Source organism: Embiotoca jacksoni, unplaced genomic scaffold (genome assembly GCF_022577435.1).
Source record: "Embiotoca jacksoni isolate LCO1_2020_lvr unplaced genomic scaffold, fEmbJac1.0.p SCAF_1, whole genome shotgun sequence".
NCBI classification, from domain to species: domain Eukaryota; kingdom Metazoa; phylum Chordata; class Actinopteri; family Embiotocidae; genus Embiotoca; species Embiotoca jacksoni.
In genome coordinates, this window is record NW_027185229.1 from 1,592,501 (window position 1) to 1,618,169 (window position 25,669).

Consider the following 25,669-nt stretch of genomic DNA (forward strand, 5'->3'; position numbering starts at 1 on the left):
ACCTAAACACAACGATAATGTGGACCGAGTCTCCGTGCGTGCGGTAGGCGGAACCCGGACTCTCCGTTCACATCCCGCTCTGGAGGAGATTAGGGGGACAGCTGAGAGGGAACACATGACAGAGGCAGCTGGGAGGGAAGGAGGTCGGACGCAGCAGAGCCGAGGAGACATCTGTGGAGATATTTGGAGTTGGAGGAGGACGCCGGCGCTGCTCTGGTAAGGCTGCTGCAGGCTTTCTTTCACCACGATGTGTGTGAGCCTTCATGATGCGGTGAACTTTTCCGCGGCTGGAACATACGACGCTGTTTGAACATGGATGTGCTCGTCGGCTGTCGCGCGGACACAAAGGGAGCAGCCATGCAAAGTAAAAGTCAGGTCGAGATAAACGTTGCTCGGACGTTTCACGGAGAGGTGACATTACTAACGGGCTGCACTTGATCTGCTTCATGTGTGCAGACCCCCCCCCCCCCCCCCACCCTTTAGGACTCCACACAGTCCGTCTGGAAGGACTTTCTTCATGCAAAGCTGCAGGAATGAATACTTGGTCCACAGCTTAACTACATGTTTACTCCTTGTTGGAGAGAATACATTCTCAGCATCACTCAGCTCAGTGAGGAACCCTCCAGTGTGAAATCAGTGAACCACTTCTTTTTGATGGGATTCATATTTTTCACTTCATTCTTTCTGACCTGTAGCTCAAACTAACCCTCCACGGATCACTTTTCTTTTAGCTCTCCGGATCAGGATTGAAATGCTTTTGCTTTGGCTGCTGACTGGGTCTCCACCGTGCTCGGATTTTGCAGGTTCTCATGGTTTAACTTTACGTTTGCACGTCTTGTTGAGTCAGATTGGGGAGGAATGAACCGGTCGGCGCCCACCGTGTCACCGCGTGGCTGCAGGTGCCGTCTGGTCTTCCTGTTTGCTGCTCTTTAAAGCCCCGATGTGGAAAATCAGGCTGTAGGTCAGACGTCAGGTCGAGAGGAAGGACAGCAGGCTGCGCATCGTATGCAGATATAAGAACACTTGTGTCTGATTTAATGCAACGCCTGATACTCCACTGTCCTGTGTGCGTCCATAGAATAACATCCAGCAGGGCTCAAGGTGGTGAAACAGTCCGCTGGCTACGACCGTGTTTCTGTAGAGACCCTGCTGCTCCTCCATGACTCACTGGGAGAGCTGGTGGCAGCAGGTGAGACGGTGACAGCTGGACCTGACAGGCGGCAGCTCACGTCTGCCTCCTCTCTCTGGCCTGTGTGTGTGTGTGTGTGTGTGTGTGTGTGCGCGCGCGCGTGCGCGTGTGCGTGTGTGCGTGTGCGTGCATGCGTGCGTGCGTGTGTGTGCTTCTGCATCTCAAAATGAAATCTGAGGTTTTGATCTGCTGTGTGTGATTAGATCCTCCGTTTGTCTCAGATTGGATTTGTCCACGTGTGTGTGTGGACGTGGACGTGCAGACGTGTACCATCACTGGGTTGGAGATTGGAAAGATAATGTCATCCCTCTCAGGTTGATTACAAAATGTATGGATTGACAAGGAAAGTAGGGAAGAGTTGGAGCGACACGGAAGGAGTAAAATGATGAATCCCAGGTCAGTCCGTCGGTCGTCTCCTCCAGAGCGTTTCTTCTCCTTCAGCCTGCAGCTTGAAGATGACGACTGTCGACGTCTCCTCTCCTGTACTTCGTTATGAGAGCAGACAGACTCGGGGAATCGCCAAGTTCTTGTTTTTAACCGGATCAAAGCTCTCTGAAATAAATTCGGATCCTGCTGCGGTTCCTGGTCTGCAGGAATGAAAAGAAAACATAAAGAGCTTTTCTCAGTCTTAGAGAGAAATGTAGTTGAGTGGGAGAAGAAAGGGACGCCCTGCTGGGACTTTGTCACTGGTATTAAACTATGAAGGGACATGAGACTCTGTATGGTCTGGAGCTTTTACGGGGCTTTTACGGGTAAAATGAAGGATTTGCTGAAAACCTTTTCCTCTCTCTGGTGTTACAAACAAAACTGTTGCATGTTTTTATCTATGATCTACTTTGTGGTCCTTAAAAACGGACAAAGATGGGAGACACAAGATCTGCTAGTTTCAGCCTGGTGCTCTGTAGAGGCATCATATGGATCTCTATAAAGGCAGGCGGGCTCGCCACCAGTCATACCACCGTATTATTAAAGACCCTCGGTGTCTGAGGACACACTGAGGGATATCACGGTGGACGTGCAGCTCGCATGAGGTCGCAGCACTCAGAATAAGCACCGGCCTGTTGGATCGATGAGCTCTAAGTGGAGGAGAATTACTGCACCCTCAACACCGAGCTGTCCAGTAATCAGCGGTAGATCGAGGAGCATCTCATGTCGAGGCCTCCTGAGAGCAGCCTCCTGCTTAATTTTAATTTTATATGGTTTGAAATTCCTGCCCTGGATTACCATCTGCATGTATAACATCATCTGTGTTATTGGGCGTGCAGTGGTTCCCGGTGCTGTTGTCTTGAATATCTTTGATGTGTGTGCTGCTCGTTGCGTGGAGGCCTGAGGAGGTGTTACGTAACCGTACAGTGAGTGTGTAACGGGAAAAGGCCACAGAGGGGCACGCCTCATTTTGTGCAGCGGGATTTAAAAAATTCCCGACTTCCCTGTGAAGGAGCGCTGCCAGAGGGCAGAGTCCGGGCTGCAGACACTTGTAGGACTCCGTTGAATTTTCGAAAGGACATTTCACCTCAGCAGGTCAGAGTTCATGTCTCCTCAGTGTTGTACTTCTGTGCAGGATTTGATGAGTCGTGCATTGATCTGATTACGTCGGCGGCTTTCTGTCCTGATTTGGACTTTCTTGGCTCCGTGGCATGTGACAGAGTCAGCAAGCACAATGTCTCCGGTGGTGGTTAAACACTGTGTGAGTTGTACTTCCAGCTCAGTGAATGCATTCGTCCCCATGATGCACCCCCCATCCTCCACCCACCTCCGTCCCCATGTGATGAGGAGTGAACAGGAGAGAGACACGCTGCAGAAGCCAGCAGAGGGTCAAGCTTTGTTGTGGGGCACATGATGGGGAGGAGACAGAGCTGGCATTGATGAGGAAGGACCGTCTGCATGGAGGGACAGTTTCTGTCCTCTGTGTTCAGTCTGGAGACGACCTGCTTCTGGAGCCACGGTGCAACTGAATCACATCAACTTAACCTGGTGGAAACAAAGAGTTGTATATCCTTTTATATCTTTTATATATTTTTCATAGTTTAGATTTATTAGTATTTTAAACTATTTTGATTGTCAAGTGATCAAATATTTGCTATTTTCTGTGCACATTGCATTTTATTTTATGCATAATAGTAAAATTACACATTTTTGGGGAAACCCAAATCTGAATTTCATCTCTGTCTCAGCAATTCATAATGTTTCTCTTAATAGTAATACTGGTATGTTAAAGGTGGATTATAGAACAACATATCAAATGAAATTTTAGTGTTTTTAGTTTTGTGTTGCTGCCATCAAATTTAAAAGGAGCATATATTTTTCTTAAGAGATTGACGTTTCTCAGCATCACAACTATTTTTGGAAGCTGGTTTGTAGTTTGTGGTGATGGAGGTGAAGCTCTGAATTGGAGGTGTGACTCTGTACAATTAACATCCAACAAGCTGCTTTAGTCGTAGCCTGCCCCCGGTGGCCGGTTTGAGCAGAAGCTCAGTTCACCACCAACCCGCTCTGAGAGTGAGAGGAGACATTCAAACTGCTGCATCACTCAGTTTTATACTACAAGTAAAACATCTTTGTGTTCTTTGTAAAATCTGCAAAAATCCTAACTTGTGATGTTCAGTGAGGCGAAGAGTGAAGCGTGTGAAGCAGGCAGCCGCGGGGCTGAGATCACATCCGGAGTGAACGCTTTGTTCTCCATCAGAGGGCTGTTGACATGGACGTGAGTCTGTAATGAAACGTATTAACTCGTCAAACATGTTCGAGAGCGGCTCATCACCTCAGGAGCAACACGCCACTCAGCATCCTCCAAGCCTTGAATAACATTTCTGCTTTTTACGCATTTAACCACTTAAATGCTTTCACAGATGAATTATAATTGTACTGTACGCCTGGAGAAGTGTGTGCGTTACATCCAGTCGCAGTTTGACCTTCATTCAAGGTGAATTCAGATGCGGTTAATAAAGGATTGTGTGAATAAGAGGAGGAGCTCTGCTGATTTAATCATCTTCACGCAGTTTATTAGGACTCGGTCAGATCAGAAAATGTGACACCTTTAAAGAAAAAGCTACGGGTGCACGAAAAGAGAGATTGCATTGAATTACATCAACACATTTTTTTGAAAATCAATCCATAAAAAGAAAGAAAACGAGCAGCAATCGTAAATAGATACCACAGTTTACAATTTTGCTCTGAACACACGTCCATATTTAGTTGTCAGGTGGGCGGGGCTTGTTGGAACACATCGGTGGGGAAACGTAGTACGACGGACTTCATTAAACACTCAGCGGGTGCAAAACTAAAGAATGTTTAAAACAAATGCCGTCGTATTTCTCATGTACAGAGAAGAGTCCGTATGAACGGCGCCCTCTTGTGGCATTCACAACTTCCGAACTCTAAATTTTCTATCAGCCTTGAGTTCACGAGTCGTGACGTGTTTGCTGACGTTGACAGAAAGGTCAGAGGTCACGGAAGTTCATGTATGGTTGGATGTTCAGCTAATATGTTAACGCCGATCATATGGTGAGCATATGGGGGAGGGGGGGCAATCACATGGGCTCTTCTCATGAACATGGGAAACACAATTCTGTTTAACTTATGCACAGAATCTGGTTGCAAACAACGTCTCCGTGGAGGATTGCAGTACGTTGGAGTTCCTTTACTGTTTGTATTTAATCTCTGCCGGTTCCCTGCTGTGGTTCTGCTCTACTGTCCCTTTCTGTCTGTGGGGGGTCCAGTGTTGGAGTTGAGCCACAGTGACAGGAAGTGTTGTGAGCTTCTATAAATAAATCTCATTTTTTGGTGAGTCACCAGGCTGGTGCTCTCTCCTCCCTCTCGGTCCCGGGTCTCACCTTGAGGTGAGGACATCCGTCGTCCTCGAGCAGCAGCTCGCCAGCCGGGCAGGAGACCGAGCGCTTGATGCTTCGTCACTTCTGGTCTCACACGGAAAAAATGCACAAATTCAAAAAACAGTTGAATGGAAACAAAATAATCACCTGTCAAGGTCTCCTAGTCGACACTAAGTCCTGACAAGGTTTCAGTCGGGTTCGTGTCTCAGGACAGATTTGGTTATTTTGAAACATTATTGATGAAGAAATTGTTCCATCTTCATCCATCAGATGCACAACGCTCAATGTGAACGAGGGCAGGAGACAGACTGTCGTCTGCGTTACCTTTGCTTGGCTGATGGTTCGTAGTGGATGAAATAAGATCAAATATAAGTTCAGATCTCAGACTTTAACAGTGCAGCAGTCAGATCCAGTCAGGTGGCGTCTTTAAATGTGAAACGGTTTCCTTTCAGTTTCGCCCACTTTTTAACGTGACAATATTTCCCCATGTGAGCAGCTCTGAGCTCTGATTGGACGATGTGACCGATAAATGAAGGGAAGGTCAGAAAATCACCTGAACCAGCCTGTTTCATTTGCAGCATCGGAAACCGAATCTGGTTTGACTGAACGACCTTTGAGCAACTCTCACACGTTTAATTGTTATTGTTAATTTTGCAAAATCTGTGTGGTGATTTTTGTCAATACATTTGCACAATTTGGACATAAGATTGTCTATTTATGTGTGTTTGCACATCATGAGGTGTTATGTGCTGAATATGAAGCAAGATAACGAACTTACAGTTCACACTTCCGTCACTTCGCACACGTCACCATTCATCTGTTGCTGAGAAATGTTATAAATCATCAGCAAATGATGACGGCCTTTTTTTTCCCTGCCTCAAACATACAGAATAATCAGGATTAGAGATTCGGCCTGAGACACTCGATAACACCCTCCAGCACACGGTGGATGTTGAAAGGCTCCTCCTGTACGGTGTCATCGTCTGTGACGTGTGCATCTCAGCAGCTTATAGGAATCCTGGAGATGAAGAGCATCTCACAAGCTGACATACAAAACTCTTAGTCAGAAGTTAATCTCTTATTCTCCCTGCTGGCTAATCACAGCGGTGCTTCGTGGCCTGCTGCAGAGACTAAGAGAGTGGGAGCAGGAAGTGGAGGATCATGGGAAAAGGAGGCCTAATGAGAGACAGTTGAAGGATGATTTTCCTCTCTTGTACATGCTCCGTTCCTGTTAAGAGTTAAATGCACAGCAGCTGTGACGCTTTTCAAAGTCATAGAGACACGAAACTCGTACTCTGCTTACAATAGAGGGATTTAAAACCTCTGCTGCCCCACAAAGGCAGCGTGCAGCAACTACAACCGGCTTTACAGGAGCAAGACTCTGCCTTTAGTATCCAAAACAGCCTCTGCTCTCTGTTCCTAAATAATATTCTGGGGAAAAGAGGTATTCAACAAGCAGTGTAAAGGATTATAATACAAAGGTTACTAATTATAAACTATTAATCCCAGTAATGCTCTGCTGCTTTGTCAGTTTGGGTCGTTAATGAGAGGTTAAGTCTGACATGCTAGCTTAGTGCAGGAACGTAGGAGCTCTGACTTCTGGTAAATAAGTGGTAAAGGCTGTATGTATATATATATATATATATATACATATACATATATATCTATATATGTATATATATATATATAAATATATATATATAAACCACAGACTGGATATAAAACTACAGACTAGATATAAAACCACAGACTGGATATAAAACTACAGACTGGATATAAAACCACAGACTGGATATAAAACTACAGACTGGATATAAAACCACAGACTGGATATAAAACTACAGACTGGATATAAAACTACAGACTGGATATAAAACCACAGACTGGATATAAAACTACAGACTGGATATAAAACCACAGACTGGATATAAAACTACAGACTGGTTATAAAAACACAGACTGGATATAAAACTACAGACTGGTTATAAAAACACAGACTGGATATAAAACTACAGACTGGATATAAAACCACAGACTGGATATAAAACTACAGACTGGAATATAAACCACAGACTGGATATAAAACCACAGACTTGATATAAAACTATAGACTGGATATAGAACTACAGACTGGATATAAAACTACAGACTGGATATAAAACCACAGACTGGATAGAAAGCTACAGACTGGTTATAAAAACACAGACTGGTTATAAAACTACAGACTGGATATAAAACCACAGACTGGATATAAAACTACAGAAAGGATATAAAACTACAGACTGGATATAAAACCACAGACTGGATAGAAAACTACAGACTGGTTATAAAAACACAGACTGGTTATAAAACTACAGACTGGATATAAAACTGCAGACTGGATATAAAACCACAGACTGGATATAAAACTACAGACTGGATATAAAACCACAGACTGGATAGAAAACACAGACTGGTTATAAAAACACAGACTGGATATAAAACTACAGACTGGATATAAAACTACAGACTGGATATAAAACCACAGACTGGATAGAAAACTACAGACTGGATATAAAACTACAGACTGGATATAAAACTACAGACTGGTTATAAAACCACAGACTGGATATAAAACTACAGACTGGATATAAAACCACAGACTGGATAGAAAACTACAGACTGGTTATAAAAACACAGACTGGTTATAAAACTACAGACTGGATATAAAACTACAGACTGGATATAAAAACACAGACTGGTTATAAAACTACAGACTGGATATAAAACTACAGACTGGATATAAAACCACAGACTGGATATAAAACTACAGACTGGATATAAAACCACAGACTGGATAGAAAACACAGACTGGTTATAAAAACACAGACTGGATATAAAACTACAGACTGGATATAAAACTACAGACTAGATATAAAACTACAGACTGGATATAAAACCACAGACTTGATATAAAACTACAGACTGGATATAAAACCACAGACTGGATATAAAACTACAGACTGGTTATAAAAACACAGACTGGTTATAAAACTACAGACTGGATATAAAACTACAGACTGGATATAAAACCACAGACTGGATATAAAACTACAGACTGGATATAAAACCACAGACTGGATAGAAAACACAGACTGGTTATAAAAACACAGACTGGATATAAAACTACAGACTGGATATAAAACTACGGACTGGATATAAAACCACAGACTGGATATAAAACTACAGACTGGATATAAAACCACAGACTGGATATAAAACTACAGACTGGATATAAAACCACAGACTGGATAGAAAACACAGACTGGTTATAAAAACACAGACTGGATAGAAAACTACAGACTGGATATAAAACACAGACTGGTTATAAAACTACAGACTGGATATAAAACTACAGACTGGATATAAAACCACAGACTGGATATAAAACTACAGACTGGATATAAAACTACAGACTGGATATAAAACCACAGACTGGATATAAAACCACAGACTGGATATAAAACTACAGACTGGTTATAAAACCACAGACTGGATATAAAACCACAGACTGGATATAAAACTACAGACTGGATATTAAAGGTTTGTAGCTTCAGGTCTCTAAAATGGTTCCGATCCAGAAGTGTCTTCAGCTGCAATACCAGCGAGTGCCACTAGAGGTCGGCTCCAAAAAGCCTCCGGCTCCATAGACTCCCATTCAACTTCTCTCATCAAATCCAAAGTGAATAAAATGTGTCCATCAGTTATCTCGGTGTTGTTAGCTAAAGTCACTCCTTCTTATTAGTTTTCTGGAGGTCCATCTGAAAATAATCCCTCATTCATTAGAAAAGAAGATTCAAGAAGACCTGTTTTTGGGGGCGTGTCTGTTTGATTGACAGGCCTGGGGTGAGTTGAACCCTAGAATTTGTTAATAAAGAATTATTATTATTCCTAAGTAAGAATAAAAAGATCTGAGCATCTCTTTTGTCTCTTTATGTCTAGAAACACATAAAATATCTGTAAAAGTAAACATCTCTGTGTATCAGTGACACGTTTGTAATGAGCTTTATTTTCCTGCCCGGAGCTGTTTGGAGTCGTGTGTGTGTGTGTGTGTGTGTGTGTGTGTGTGTGTGTGTGTGTGTGTGTGTGTGTGTGTGTGTGTGTGTGTGTGTGTCTGTTTAATCGTGTATTTTTGAGTGTTCATCCTTGTGTGAAGAACCAGAATCAGGCAGATGGTTGCTGGATTCATTTGTCGAGTGTTTGCTGCTGTTGCAGCTGAAACACTTTAAACACGGCTTTGTGTGTGTGACATGACGTCGGGTTGCGTCGAAACTATTCACTCCTCTGCAGCTATTTTTATACCGGAGCTGGAGTACAGGGTGCAACTGGAGCGGTTTGATCCTGATTCCCTGCTCGGGCCCTAATCTGATCCACCGTCATCCTGACTGTCAGCGGTGCCCATCCTGAACTCACTTTTATAATAAAATGTCCGCTGATGGATTTATTAGCAGCTCATCAGTGAAACTACGGTCATGTGTAATCTGTTAAACTGCAGGAAATCGCTCTCTGTTCATGGGCAGGAAGGGAGGAAGAGGAATTTACTTTGGATGCTGTCTGTCATATTTCCAATACAGCGAATATGAAACATTTTGGCAGCTTTAGCACCATAAAAAAATAATTTATGAAGTGAGTTTTTATTTTTATTTGTCTGAATAGCTGTGATGAAATAGGTTTAAATGACCAGTATGGATGATTTTAAGAGAAATTCTTCATCAGAAAAGATTATTCAGGCTCTCTGTTGACATTTAAAACACGTAAACTCTCCTTTTATTGCATCGACGGACCCGGATGGAAAAAACAATCAACGACTGACACGCATACTTCAGCAGATTAAGAGTCTGAGAGCCTCACTGGGGACGCAATTAAGAAAAAGTATCTGACTGCAATGACATCAAGTGGTGTCAGAAGTGGCAGAATTACAGTTTGAGATTACTCATTGCATAAACAGCCACACACACACACACACACACACACACACACACACACACACTCACACACACACACACACACACACACACACACACACACACACACACACACACACACACACACACACACACACACACACACACACACACACACACACACACACACACACACACACACACACACACTCACACATTTAATGACAGTATTCAGTGAATGAACTGGAAACACGAATACATGGCAGTGAGTGAGGATGAATCATCTGTGTGATTCGCTGCAGGTATCAGTATAAGAATAACAATGAGTGAAAATGCCCCCCCCCCTCCCTGACGGGGTGACGTGTCTCCGAGGAGCTGCTGACGTCAGAGCCTTCACAACAACGAGGCTCACACTCTCGCTGTGTGTTGGCAAACCGAGGTGCTGCTTTGGACGAGGACTTGAATAAACAGTCTCTGCTGTCGCTGTGAAAACACTCACTTCCTCCCACCGCGAGCATCACAACCTGAGCATACTCTTTATTTATAAAGATAATCTTCATTTTTACATCTGATTGATTTTGTAAAACCATGCTTTTATTTATAGTAGCAGTTCTTGCATCTGTTCTTTAGAAAAGTCTGGTTTTCTTTGTGACAAAGAGCTCTACTGAGGCAGAAAATGTTGTATTGTGCATTAATAAAATAAATAATCTTGGAAATTCTCAAAACCTCGTCCTGATTTTCTTGGAAAATAAAAATTAAATCAGCGTAACCTGCAGTTACTCGTGAAGACAGAATATGTGTTAGCATGACATCGTGTCTGCAGACAACAGAGCGTTTCAGTTCAAACACACAACACTTCTGTTTCAGAACACAATGGTTTGGATCTGTGGGGCTGAAAGTCCAACCAGGACGTCACATCGCTTGTTTTATTGCAGCCTGTTGGCGATTCAGAGATGCGCAGAAAGTTGTGGCTGCAAAACTGCTCGGTTTGGATTCAGAAAAGATCGTTTTGTGGGTTAAAATAAGTAATTTGATGTTGGTACGTTATTTTATCTACGTTACAAAGAAACTTGCGTTACAACTTTTCCTTTCTCACGGACTCCCTCTCCGGTCTCCCGGGTGAACTTCCTGCGTTGCTTCAATCCGACCAATCCGTCCTCCTACGTGTACTTTTGTCTCGGTCACATGACCAGCGTCTCCGAGCCGGGTGGTCGTGGCGCTGACGCCAGCGGCTTTGACAAAACGGCCGTATTTGACGCCTCGGCAACGAGAACCAACCGTTTCTTCATGGTCTTGGTTCTAATTATTTGTGGTGGCTTCTAAACGTAAAGTATTTTAATGCATTTCACCCTGTGGTGATATTATGACTTCAGGTAAAGACACAGTTTGAAATGCATAAACAAATTTGATGAAATTGCTTTAATCCACTTTATAGTTTAAATATCTTGTCAGATAAATAACCGTGTATCTAATGACCCTGTGTGTGCTTTTTCCAAGATATTTATGGCTTCAAGTAAACTTCAGGACAAATATCTTTGTTTGGTGAATAGTTCCTGATGAGTCAGTATTTCTGCATCCAAAGCTTTGTCATATTTTTTAAGGAGCTGTGTTTCTGCAGCCTCCGTTTCACCTTCATTTGTTCCAAACTCGGACGAATGGGGAGAGCAAGCTTTCTAAAAATACGAGGCTGTGACTGAATGACTGGATGTCGTGTTGTTCCTTTGCTATTGAACATGATGATTGTAGAGGACACAACCGGGCCGGTCGGGTCTTCACATTTCAAGCTCCGCTGCTCGAGGCCATTGAGGAAGAACCCTTGTAGCTGGACAGCCCATCGTGCATTGTCCCCCCCCCCCCCTCCTTCCCACCAACCTCTCTGTGATTTGTAGACTCTCTGAGTGGCAGCTTGGTTGTGTGCAGTGATTTGTCCCACGAGAGCGGCCCGGCCTCTGCCATCGCTGCCGTCAGCAGCTCGGCTACAACCGTGCATGAATACAGGATACTGGCATTTGTTGAATTCAAGGTGGCGTCTTTTCAATTAGAGCCCAGTGAAATACCTTTTCAGCCCCTCGAGTGGCCCGGCGAACTACAGCCAAGGGGGCCCCGGCAGTATAATGATGCCTGGCACAATAGCTGCACTGTTCTCCAACCCGTTCCCAGGAAACCGCACAACATGTGCCATTGTGCACTGTGCTTTGCTGCCCGACCACGTTGCCCGGCTTTAGCCAGAGACACCGAGAGGCCCGGCGGCGCAGCGGAGCTCACAGCAACGTGGACGGTCGGACAGGTTCGGAGAACTGCTCGCCGAAGACCCGGGGTTTTATTCACCTCGCACCGTGTTTGATGTGCCGAGATATTTTTACAAGAAGCTACAATTAAAAGAGTCCGGCGGGAGGTGAACCGGGGACAGCTGAGTGGTTGCCAGGAGTGGTAGTACAGAAAACCCTGAGCGTTGTGCCCGCGTTGAACCCCCCTCAATAAAAGAGGAAACCAATAGAAAAGTGACAAGCAGAAAAATGGAGGCACAAAGACGGCTCGAACTGGTTGGTAGCTGGTCCTGGCTGGTTCTTGTCTTTTATCTCTGTGCTGGGGTTTGTGTGTTCCTCCTTCACGGCCCCCAACGTGGTCACTATTATAGCCTCCGCTGCGGTTTATGCAGCAGAGCAAAGGAGATCATTCAGGGTCCGCCAGATAGGGGGCTTTAGTCAACGGCATCCAGGAGATACATGTCACAGGGGTCTTTCTGGGCCCCACGAGACAGCTGGTCTGCTCGGACAACGCAGCAGGACGCCCAGGAAATAGAGGCCCCGATGCAAAGCCCAGTGTGTCATGGCTGACTCGAAGCTCTGCTTCCTGTGAGCGCCGTCCTGTCGGTTGATGTGTCAATTAATCTTCTACTCGCTGTCGGCTTTCTCGGGGGAGTTGCTGTGTACTTTTGCAGCAGGTTACAGAAGAAAATGTACAAAAAAATATATAAACTGGAATCTCCAAAGTTGTTACGAGTTATTTCAGGAGGACTTCAGGACTTTCTTGAGAGGAACTCAGTGGTTTTGCAGTTTGCGTTCGGACCGCCAGCACGACGTAAGCTTTATTAAAAAAAATATTGAATTAAATGTAAACGCTTTTGGTTTTTGCTTCCTCTCGTTGTCGTCTTCACTGTCAGAATAAAAAACTCTTCTTTCGTTTCCATTAATTGTCATTCAGGTAATTATGTCACTTTTAATGCAAACGGAGATGTTGTCTGAGATGTGTCCGTTATTTGCAACTTCACATTAATCACATAACCTGCCGGGAACATGTGACACTGACTGTCGTTGAGAAGACAGAAATCAGTGGTGGCGCTGTGGATCCAGTCGGAGTCAGAGGTTACGGGATATTTAAGTTGTCACAACAAAGACGTGTCAAACAATGTCAGCTTCGCACTAAACGTTACGCAACCGGTGGCACTGAATGACAACCGTCATCAACGTCCATAGAGGCAGGTGTCACGTCGGTCCTCTGCCCTCTTCTTTAAGTGTCCTGGTTTCTGTCCAGAGACCGTCGTTACGTCTCCGTCTGTGTTCTACAACCAAGCATCCTTTCATTTATTCCACGGCTCTGATTTTAGAACGATGAGATGACTGATTGTTCTTCCTCATGTTTGTCTTTGACCTGAAAGGCTGTAAAAAGAGACGCTGAGCTGCACCGGCACGTTTCGTTGCAGAATTGCGACGCTAACGTTGTGTTTGTTTTTTCTTCTTCTCACAGATTTGAAGAGGAAACTAAAACCGTGACTCTTGGAGGACCTCGCCAAGTGTTCCTGCAGCACATCTCAGCAGACAGAGTACCGGAGCAGATATGAGTGAGGACAAACCGGCCGAGACGGTGGACACGGGCCCAGCGGAGGTGAACGCTATTCCTAACGGGAAAGGCCACGAGGCCGGGGAGGAGATCACGGCATCGGCCAAATCCCCGGCGGCAGAGGACGGTGAAAAGTGAGTATAACAGTAATTATTACAGCGTGCACTGATGTCACGTCTACAGATCTACAACAAGGCTTTTAAAACACAGGAAGTTAACGATCAGTGTTCCAGAAAGTGTACAAACTGACTTCCTTATCTGCAAAACTGCATGTTGGAGAACTCGTCTCAGCTCTTCTCTGGATGTCGATGTCTCAGTGTCTTCTGTTCCTTCACGTGATCATCAGAGTGACTCCATCGTGGTTAAATCAGGTCTGTAGTGCGGCCGCGCCGCCTTCGAGCCCGTCACGACTCTGGCTGTGAGTTTGAGGTCGTTGTCATGACCTCAGATGTGGTCTGTTTCTTAATCTCAAGGATGCATCTTTGTTTGAGTCCTTTCAGGTTAAATCCCTCAAAGTCTGAAAGACTCCTTCCTTTCAGCCAATCAGAGCGTTCCAACCACCCACTGCTGTGAATCTTTATATTCAAGGTGTGCGTCATCAAAAAAGCTCCCACCCTTGTGCCTATGCAAAGGATTGTTGATGCTGAGGATTTTTTTTTTTCTAAATGAAGTACTTTGTAAATATCTTGAAAGATACTCGACGTTGGAACAGTCCTCCGGCGGGATTTGATGTCGTCACGTCGTGGAGATGCAGCCCGCCGAACACTCGTCCTTGAAATTGAGATGCAACAGTTGCTTCCTTCGTAGTTGTCAGAGGCTGCTGTTGTTTCAAAAAACATCCCAACACACCTTATTTTCGAGGTCCGCTGCTGTTTACTGAACAGAAATCTCAGTCAGTCGCAGGTCTCCAATTATTCTGAGTTTACCAGCATCAGAAGACCTGACCTTCACTAACAGAGAGCAGATAAAACATGCTGTTATTGGACTCCAGTCACCCTCAGAGATTAGAAACAGACTGGACAACACATCAGGGAGAGACTCAGCACAGCAGCTAATATGTGTGCGTTGTTGTGTGACTGATTGCGTCGGCCTGCAGCGTTGTCATTAGTTACAGTCACGTAACCGAAGGCTCGCAGGAACAACCGGCATCCGTTAAGTGCCATTTACCTCCTCACTTACCAGATAACAGAGAGCTGGATGCCTGATTATCACGTCACTGCTTGTGTATAAATATCTGCTGCATCCCGTATCGCTGTAAAAGATGGTTTAATTGAAGCGTCTCTCTCCAGGGTGCAGATGATATTTCATGATCGGTCCGTTCTCTGTGTCACTGCTGCTCTTATTATCTTATGACTGTGGGTGTTGTTTTTCCACTTTGTGCTGTCGTTGGGTGATGGATGACCTCTCGCCGCGCTGCGTGTAGGGAGGCTGTAGCCAATAGTGCTCAGAATGCGAGGTATGTATGAAAGCATCAGAACCAGAGCATGTGGAAGAGCCTGTAAAAAAAAGAAACGGCTTTGATTGAGCGTGAGATGAATCTCGATCGATTCGTGTGGTTGCTTCCTGTTCTTATGACCGTGTTTCTGATTATCAGCCCTCACAGAACTGAAAACACGGAGGCCAACCTGCCGGAGAACCAGGAGTTCATGTCGGGGGTGGAGGACAAGAAGACGACGCGCTTCACAGACGTACGTTCAAACACATCTCAGGCACCACAGACTGGATATAAAACTACAGACTGGATATAAAACCACAGACTGGATATAAAACTACAGACTGGATATAAAACCACAGACTGGATATAAAACTACAGACTGGATATAAAACCACAGACTGGATATAAAACTACAGACTGGATATAAAACTACAGACTGGATATAAAACAGACTGGATATAAAACTACAGACTGGATATAAAACAGACTGGATATAAAACTACAGACTGGATATAAAACCACAGACTGGATATAAAACTACAGACTGGATATAAAACTACAGACTGGATATAAAACAGACTGGATATAAAACTACAGACTGGATATAAAACCACAGACTGGATATAAAACTACAGACTGGATATAAAACTACAGACTGGATATAAAACAGACTGGATATAAAACTACAGACTGGATATAAAACAGACTGGATATAAAACTACAGACTGGATATAAAACCACAGACTGGATATAAAACTACAGACTGGATATAAAACTACAGACTGGATATAAAACTACAGACTGGATATAAAACAGACTGGATATAAAACTACAGACTGGATATAAAACTACAGACTGGATATAAAACCACAGACTGGATATAAAACTACAGACTGGATATAAAACTACAGACTGGATATAAAACCACAGACTGGATATAAAACCACAGACTGGATATAAAACTACAGACTGGATATAAAACAGACTGGATATAAAACTACAGACTGGATATAAAACAGACTGGATATAAAACTACAGACTGGATATAAAACACAGACTGGATATAAAACTACAGACTGGATATAAAACTACAGACTGGATATAAAACAGACTGGATATAAAACTACAGACTGGATATAAAACAGACTGGATATAAAACTACAGACTGGATATAAAACCACAGACTGGATATAAAACTACAGACTGGATATAAAACAGACTGAATATAAAACTACAGACTGGATATAAAACCACAGACTGGATATAAAACCACAGACTGGATATAAAACCACAGACTGGATATAAAACTACAGACTGGATATAAAACCACAGACTGGATATAAAACTACAGACTGGATATAAAACCACAGACTGAATATAAAACCACAGACTGGATATAAAACTACAGACTGGATATAAAACCACAGACTGGATATAAAACTACAGACTGAATATAAAACTACAGACTGGATATAAAACTACAGACTGAATATAAAACTACAGACTGGATATAAAACCACAGACTGGATATAAAACTTAAAACTACAGACTGAATATAAAACTACAGACTGGATATAAAACCACAGACTGTATATAAAACTACAGACTGAATATAAAACTACAGACTGGATATAAAACTACAGACTGAATATAAAACTACAGACTGGATATAAAACCACAGACTGGATATAAAACCACAGACTGGATATAAAACTACAGACTGGATATAAAACTACAGACTGGATATAAAACTAGAGACTGGATATAAAACCACAGACTGGATATAAAACTACAGACTGGATATAAAACTACAGACTGGATATAAAACCACAGGCTGTATATAAAACTACAGACTGGATATAAAACCACAGACTGGATATAAAACTACAGACTGGATATAAAACCACAGACTGGATATAAAACTACAGACTGGATATAAAACTACAGACTGGATATAAAACTACAGAATGGTTATAAAACCACAGGCTGGATATAAAACTACAGACTGGATATAAAACTACAGACTGGATATAAAACTACAGAATGGATATAAAACCACAGGCTGGATATAAAACTACAGACTGGATATAAAACCACAGACTGGATATAAAACTACAGACTGGATATAAAACCACAGACTGGATATAAAACTACAGACTGGATATAAAACAGACTGGATATAAAACTACAGACTGGATATAAAACCACAGACTGGATATAAAACCACAGACTGGATATAAAACTACAGACTGGATATAAAACCACAGACTGGATTTAAAACTACAGACTGGATATAAAACCACAGACTGGATATAAAACTACAGACTGGATATAAAACCACAGACTGGATATAAAACTACAGACTGGATATAAAACTACAGACTGGATATAAAACCACAGACTGGATATAAAACAGACTGGATATAAAACTACAGACTGGATATAAAACTACAGACTGGATATAAAACCACAGACTGGATATAAAACAGACTGGCTATAAAACCACAGACTGGATATAAAACAGACTGGATATAAAACTACAGACTGGATATAAAACTACAGACTGGATATAAAACCACAGACTGGATATAAAACTACAGACTGAATATAAAACTACAGACTGGATATAAAACTACAGAATGGATATAAAACCACAGACTGGATATAAAACCACAGACTGGATATAAAACTACAGACTGGATATAAAACTACAGACTGGATATTAAAGGTTCGCAGCTTCCAGGTCTGTAAAATGGTTCTGATCCAGAAGTGTCTTCAGCTGCAATACCAGCGAGTGCCACCAGAGGTCGTCTCCAAAAAGCCTCCGGCTCCATAGACTCCCATTCAACTTCTCTCATCAAATCCAAAGTGAATAAAATGTGTCCATCAGTTATCTCGGTGTTGTTAGCTAAAGTCACTCCTTATTAGTTCAGTAAACTACATTATATTACATATTACATGAAATTCAATTCTAATTATATATTTGCCATGGAGAAGGCAGAGTCTAGTGATGAGCAGGGTGTGATGTCATGCTGGTTTGAGCACGCTCCAAATGTATTATCATAATACGGATTTAACATGTTTAGTCATCTCCTTTAATCTCAGTTTGAAGGGAAAACGTCGTTTGGGATGTCCGTCTTCAACCTGGGCAACGCCATCATGGGAAGTGGGATTCTTGGACTTGCGTACGCGATGGCCAACACAGGAGTCGTCCTGTTTCTGTGAGTCACTCCAATACACATCCGATGTGACAAAACCATAACCGACGCCTCGCTCACCTTCTCCCCTCCGCGCTCTTTCCTGCGTCGCACACACGGCACGTAATCGTGCTGTAACTGTGTCGTGTTCTTGGCCGGCAGCCGAGCCCGTTTCAGACTCACAAGCTGACGGCTCGGAGACGTTTGTCGGATAAAATCATAGTTCTGATTAATGACTCACTAGAATCCATTTACACCAGCTGTAAACACGAGTAACTGCAAACACAGATGCCCAAAATACCCACAATGTCTCTGCGTATGTGAGGCTTAACATTTAAAAAAAAAAGTCTCCATGGCAACGTTGTGGGGTTGAGGACGTCACAGTCGACTGCAGATGTGGCTGATTTACATGCACTCAAGGTCTTTTGACCTTTTTAGCAACAAAGGGTCTGATTTACTAAACGTGTGTAAAATCACCTGCGAACTTCACACCACCCGCAAGAAAATGTCCATCAGATCTACCAACGCCGTGCAGTGAAGACTGCGTCTTTCAAATGTCCAGTTTAACACACGTTAAATTCTCCATTCTGCATGTTTCCCTCCATCATATGTAATATTGGGCGTTTCACAAACCCTCATTTAAATACAGAGATTTGCACCTGATTTCAATGAAGCAATCACTCAGTAAATCAGCTGCAAAACAGGTGCAAAAAAAAAAGTTCAAACTTTTGGAAGGAAGATGCAATTTATGACCTTTTATTTGAGATCTTAGTAAATCAGGCCCAAAGAGTTTTCATACCTTCATCACAGCATCTTTTGTCTTTTATTCACAACCAGAAAAATGCAGAATATCACCAGCGTCGTCTTTTAAAAGTTGTCGAGATCATTGTTGTGTCTTTCTACATACTAACTGGTTTCTACTATGTCTTCATGGTGATGCAACATATCTTTCCTTATAAACCAGGACAGTAATATGAGATGAAGCTGCCAGATCTTTACACGCTCGTTTAGGAAGAAACACGCTCGTGTTACTGCGTTTAAATCTTCTCCCGGCTGTAAGGTTGATCTGTTTTTGTTGCACAGTTCTCCAAAATAATCGGGTTTACGTCTGGAGGTTTAATCTCCTTCGATAGCCGCGGCAGCATCAACACGTCCGCTTCCCTCCTCCTCTTCTTCCAGCTGCTTTGACGCCTCCTCTTCATGGTGTCAGATCGTGGCTGCTGCAAGAAGCCGGCTGAGCTCAGCATTTTTTTTAGCGGAAGATTAAAGGGCCCGGTATTACATTTCTTCGAGGATTAACCCGGTGACAGTTTATTTATCGAGAACATCCCTGAATAAAATGTCAGTGCAGAGTTACAACGACAGGTGAAGTCCTCTTTTAGATGTTCGGGGGCGGAGACTCTTTCCACGTCAGCATTCAAGATTCCAATCTGTCAATCAGAAGGTGTTTTCCTCCTGAAAGGCTTTTGAAGGACGTTATTTCATCTTTCTTCCGCGGCGGTCGTGTCTGGAGGATTTTCCCTCCCGGTGGAGAAAGCTCCTTATTTTGATGTGACTGAGTTTTTCCGTCTGTCTGCCGTCTGAACTCGTTGAACCTGGCGTCACCGGTTGTGTTTGAAACCGACTGTAGTTGATATTTCACTCACGTAATCGCGTGCAGATTGATGGTACGTGACCAAACGCTGCAGGTAGCGTGTATTTGTTCATCCTGTTGCAGATGAAAGGCCGCGTGTTTGTGTGCATAACTCCATGATCTGCCATCGAACAATGGAGTTACACATGCGGGGTCAGTGACACGTTCAGCAAAGGCATAGTGGATCTGTGATCACATTCAAATTCACATTTCATCTTTTCTTTGTATTTTTAACTGTCAGTCTGGACCCGAGGTCGTGCTCACAGCGGGGTCAGGAGATTCAAAGAATGAGTCGGCTGCTCCGACGAGGGCCCGAAAGCAAAAGGCCACCAGGACATGTTTCACAGTGTTGAGTCATACGTGTTGTTCTTGTTCCTACAGAACCACACCAGCCTTTTGTTTCCTAAATTATCTCCTCTGGTTTGGTTTAACCACAAAAACCACTTGGTCAGCGAACGATGACGGTTTGAGTTCAAATCAGTCCCACCAAGATTTGTTTTTTGGTGATCGTTGTGATCAGAAATGTTTGATTTTGCGGTGGATTTTTAAAAAACAACGACTTGATAAAGAGTCATATTATGTCATAACTTTCTGCGATAACAAGCCTGCTGCACATCACAGAAATATATAAAACCTTGTTTTTTTTTCCATTTAGAGAACAGGAGTTTGAAACGGGAGCAGAGCCGTGCTGATTGTAAATGAGCAGTTATTTTTGGTAATAAAGCAAGTTGTGTATGAAAAGGCGACTTTATGCCGTAATACTTTCTAAAGCTCACGCAAATATCGCTGGTGTCGCAGAAATTGCGTCAAATATACACAATATCGTGAGTTCGTGACTTGAACTATTTTGTGTGTACAGAGTTGCGCAACATTCGGCATCATGGCAACAGTAATCACGGTTTTAAAAAAACTGTCCCGACTCGCGGTGGAACATCCACCGGTAATCTGAACTACGTCTCTTTTCCGAGATGCCACAGTGTCATCGTTTTCCGTCCACTAGAGGTCGCTCAACTTTAAAATGTAGCTGCGGGTCGTAGAACATAAACGTTATGTTTATGGTTTATATCGCGTCTCTAATCCTATTTAATGTCCCAATTTACAGTGTTCACACGAAGGACGTGAGTGAAGGACAGCGTTCGGGCTAAAGTTGGCCTCGTTGGATCTACTTCATGATGTTGTATATATCTGATACGTGTTGGGAAGGCCGTTTGTTTCCGCTCCGGTTGTGTTTGGTATCGGTCAGACTGAGTCGGCTGCAGCGCCTCGGCGGCCCGGCCGGCCCGGCCTGCAGAGGAATGCAGCGGGGCGGAAAGCTTTGAGCAGAGCTACAGTGACCCAAGTGTGTCAAGTCTGTCGGACTGTCAGCAGATCTGTCCTCCCACCGCCACTTCACTGACCAAATCCTCGCCCGCAAGTCAGACCAGCATTCTGCCACAGAGCTGGAAAAAAAGACAAACAAACAAACAAACAACAAACCTGTCAACTGGCCAAGAGTTGAAGACGAGGTGAAAGACGAGGCTGCCTGGAGAGTGTGTGTGTGTGTGTGTGTGTGTGTGTGTGTGTGTGTGTGTGAGTGTGTGTGTGTGTGTGTGTGTGTGTGAGTGCGTGAGCGTGAGCGTGTGCGTGTGTGTGTGTGAGAGAGTGTGTGTGCGAGTGCGTGAGCGTGTGCGTGTGTGTGTGTGTGTGTGAGAGAGTGTGTGTGCGAGTGCGTGAGCGTGAGCGTGTGTGTGTGTGTGTGCGAGTGCGTGAGCGTGTGCGTGTGTGTGTGTGTGTGTGTGTGTGAGTGTGTGAGAGAGAGAGTGTGTGTGTGTGTGTGTGTGTGTGTGTGAGTGTGTGAGAGAGAGAGTGTGTGTGTGTGAGTGTGAGTGTGTGTGTGTGTGTGTGTGTGTGGGAGAGTTAACGTTGCCAGCAGAAAAAAGAAAAGCGAAACGGGAGCGAGGTGAACCGGGTCAGAGGAAGTCGGTCCTCAGCGGCTCATTCACGACACGTCTTCATGTCAGAGTCAGATTCTAAGACAATTCTTAAAATTGTTGTTTCCCAAACATCTCCCTGAATAATTCAAAAAGAAATAATAAATGATAAATTAGTAGACTAATAGATGGAAACTACAGGACATCTGTCTTTTAAGACTACACAAATAAGCTCTATCCTTAGTGTTTTGACAGTTTGGAGATCTCAGAATTTATTTTACAAATGTTTGTCAGTATGGCTTCAGGTTTCTGAGGTCAGAAGATTCGGGATGGTTAGTTATGTTAAAAACACGTAGACTCTTATCAGTCCCTCCAGGAAATCACAATCCTGCGATCACAATAATGAACACAAATTCAAACGATCCCCTCAGTATTTGCAGGCGTTTGTAATTCTGTAAAATTCCCGCGATTTTTCTGCAAAAACATCGTCAACAGAAACTCTGTTGAAATTATTACGACGTAAATTCGCCTTTACAAACAAAACTCACTTTATTAACAAAAATAACTCCTCATTTCCAGTCAGCGAGGCTCCGCCCCCTCTCTCATCTCACCATCAAAACAAACTGCTGCCAGCTAACAGGAACAACAGGAAGTGACGGGGTTTGTGGGAAACGTGGTCTTATTATTAAAATGAAGAATACTGTATGTTAAATTTGTTTTATACACACTTCCAGCTGTAAGAGTGTTGAATTAATATGAATCAAACATCATGTAAAGCTCTTATTCTGACAGCAGATGTGTTCTTTGTTTCTATATTTCAGTCACAGACCGTCTGTTCTGGAAAGATTCGTCACTTTAGACTCTTTTTATCCCTTTGAGCTCCGTGATGGTTATATCAAAAAGATGAAAACATTTCTGTGTCAGCAACCACATAGAATAATCTAACTATCAAATATAAAAGAAAGAAAGAAGCTGATGAACACAGTAAGAAGACATGAGGAGGATGTTTACACGGTGAATATGAGTCAGAGCAGAGAGATTCATCGGCTGCTCCTCCTGAGGAAATAACTGAACGTGGAGGGAAAGACTGGCTCCACCGCCGAGGAACAAAGACCACGAAGATTACTGTTTACACAAGATCTTCTTCCTTCTGTCAATCTCAGCGTTGCACTGAACATTGTGGTTTTTTTTTAATGAACGGTCCATCTGGTGTGTGTGTGGCTGGTTTCTATGGGGGGGGGGGGGGGGGGGGGTGTGTCCTCAGCTCAGCTGGAGTCACAATCCAGCGTAACGAGGATCCACAGGGACTCTGCGGTCTATATAGATGCAGTCAGAACGTGCTGCAGCTGCATCAACAGCTGACAGGCTCACGTACAGCCTGGAAATCGAACTGAATAAACTGATGATGATGAAGAGGTTTGTGAAGCTCTGGTAACGTGTCTGTTGGTTTCAGGTCGCTCCTCACGGTGGTCGCTGTCCTCTCATCGTACTCCATCCATCTGCTGCTAAAGTTATCTGGAATCGTAGGTACGTATACAACCAGACGACCTGCTAATGAGCCGACATTAAAATAACAAAGAAAGGTGTGTTATCAGACTGTTTGAAAGGGTTTAACACACGCGGTGCTGTCAGGTATCCGTGCGTACGAGCAGCTGGGCTACAGGGCCTTCGGGACCCCGGGGAAGATGGCGGCAGGCATCGCCATCACGCTGCAGAACATCGGAGGTGAGGTCGCACGCCGCCGTCCGTCCTCACGCATCCACGCGCTGCTCAACCTCCTCTGACAGCGCTGTGTGTGTGTGTGTGTGTGTGTGTGTGTGTGTGTGTGTGTGTGTGTGTGTGTGTGTGTGTGTGTGTGTGTGTGTGTGTGTGACCTTCACCTCTCCTCCACAGCCATGTCCAGTTACCTCTACATCGTCAAGTATGAGTTCCCTCTGGTCATCCAGGCGTTCCTGAAGGTGGACAATCCGGCAGGGTGAGTGTTCAACGTGACACAACGCTCACTGTCAGGACCAGGAGGGACCTCAGGTCCACGGAATTAGATGAGAAATGATTCTGGCAAGAGAATAAAATAACTTTTTGTGGTCTCCACTAAAAGAACTTCTGCAAGGTAAAATAAATCAAAATAACAGCTTGACACATCGTCAAGCTGTTATTTTGATTTATTTTGCATTAAAAGCTGCAGAATTTGAACATTTTTAAGCCTTCGTGACAGTAAAATTCAGTTTTCTGGGGTTTCTGTCCATCCGTCCGTCTCCGTCTTATTAACACAATAACTCAGGAACGTCTCGAGGGAATTTCTTCAAACTTGGTACGAACGTTCACTCGGACTTGAGGATGAGCTGATTAGATTTTACAGGTCAAAGGTCACTCTGACCGCACAAAACATGTTTGTCACTATAACTCAAGAATTCATGCTCTAATCATGACAAAATTTCACACAAATGTCTAAAAAAGATAAAATGATGACGTGATGACATTATATGTCCAAAAGGTCAAAGGTCAGCGTCACAGAGACATGTTCTGCAAAAACACATTTCTGGCCATTATCCATCACCATATCTCAGGAACAGAAGGGGAGACGGTGACCATATTCCACGGGTGGTCAGATCCGGAATGTGTGACACTAATCTTTGGCTTAAACTGGTTTCATACTTGGTTTTGGTTTTAGTTTAAACTGGTTTCAGATGTGGTTTTGGACTGGTTTTGAAACCAGTTTTAGACAAATTTCAGATGTTATTTGGACTAGATTTTAAGCTGGTTCAGGACTGGTTTCAGACTTAGTAAGCGGTGTGAGTTGGTGGCACTAATCTCCGGTGTCCACCTTGAAACTGCGCCACCTTTTAGAATCTGCAGCTTCTTTCTTTTTGCAGCAACATCCACATTTGAAGCATCATCTGCTGACATGGCAACAACTGTTCAGATTTATTGGACGAATTCCTTCAAGGTCTTCGCTGTAGATATTATAAGAGTCTGGACAGACATGGAGGGACACCGCATATAACTGCTCGGCTCTACTTCCTGATCTCTGTAAAAAAAATCAAACTTGCTCCACATACTCCACCTCTCCTGCACGTAATATGAGAAGTACAAAAGTCAGTTCACTATCAATATGACCTCATGAACATGTGTCCTGCATCTGCAAAGATTTTAGTCGTGTCCGCGCCTGTCGTCGGCGCCCGGTGCCACTCTGGATGTGCCGAGCAGCTGTGATAGTGACCCTGGTGGAGGAGGAGGAGGAGGAGGAGGAAGAGGAGGAGGAGGAGGAGGAGAGCAGCACGGCCACCGAGAACATCAAAACACAGCGAGACTCCACAGCTGAAAACGTAAACCGTGGGATATCTCTGGCGAGTGCAGGTGGCCTCGGAGACAAACAACACTCACTTCCTGGATGGATTGGGAGTGTGATGTTACACCCGCCCGAGTCGGAGCCTCGCCTCACCTCCTTTTTGTTTATTGGAGAGCAGCGCCGTATACAGCATGTTAACAACAGGCTGGAGAGCTGTAAACAAATGCTGGTTGGAACCTGCAGGGAGGAGAATAAAGACCACCACCGTGTCTAGATGATGTGTCCCACTACACGCAGCCACCGCAGCAGTGATGCAGTGACAACATGCCCACGTTGTTTCTGCTGTCGGCTCGGTTTTCTGTGTGCAGCCGCGGCGGCGCTGTGGACCACAGTCAACAATCAC

The 25,669-nt window shown here is 43.7% G+C and overlaps 1 protein-coding gene across 3 annotated transcripts in view; it reads left to right on the forward strand.

Moving 5' to 3' along the window:
* Window positions 1-8: 8 nt before the first annotated feature.
* Window positions 9-25,669, forward strand: part of LOC138201080 (sodium-coupled neutral amino acid transporter 3-like) — a 36,705-nt gene continuing 11,044 nt past the window's right edge. Inside the window, exons 1-8 of one of the 3 annotated variants that reach the window (XM_069154211.1) lie at window positions 9-216; window positions 13,710-13,936; window positions 15,226-15,258; window positions 15,397-15,490; window positions 18,343-18,458; window positions 23,431-23,504; window positions 23,610-23,702; window positions 23,871-23,952. In XM_069154211.1, the coding sequence (XP_069010312.1) occupies window positions 13,800-13,936; window positions 15,226-15,258; window positions 15,397-15,490; window positions 18,343-18,458; window positions 23,431-23,504; window positions 23,610-23,702; window positions 23,871-23,952 (629 nt within the window). In that variant the 5' untranslated portion in view covers window positions 9-216; window positions 13,710-13,799. Of the gene's footprint in view, window positions 217-1,460; window positions 1,586-13,709; window positions 13,937-15,225; window positions 15,259-15,396; window positions 15,491-18,342; window positions 18,459-23,430; window positions 23,505-23,609; window positions 23,703-23,870; window positions 23,953-25,669 lie in introns of those variants that run through there. The other 2 variants (XM_069154220.1, XM_069154231.1) reach the window with 2 other exon arrangements.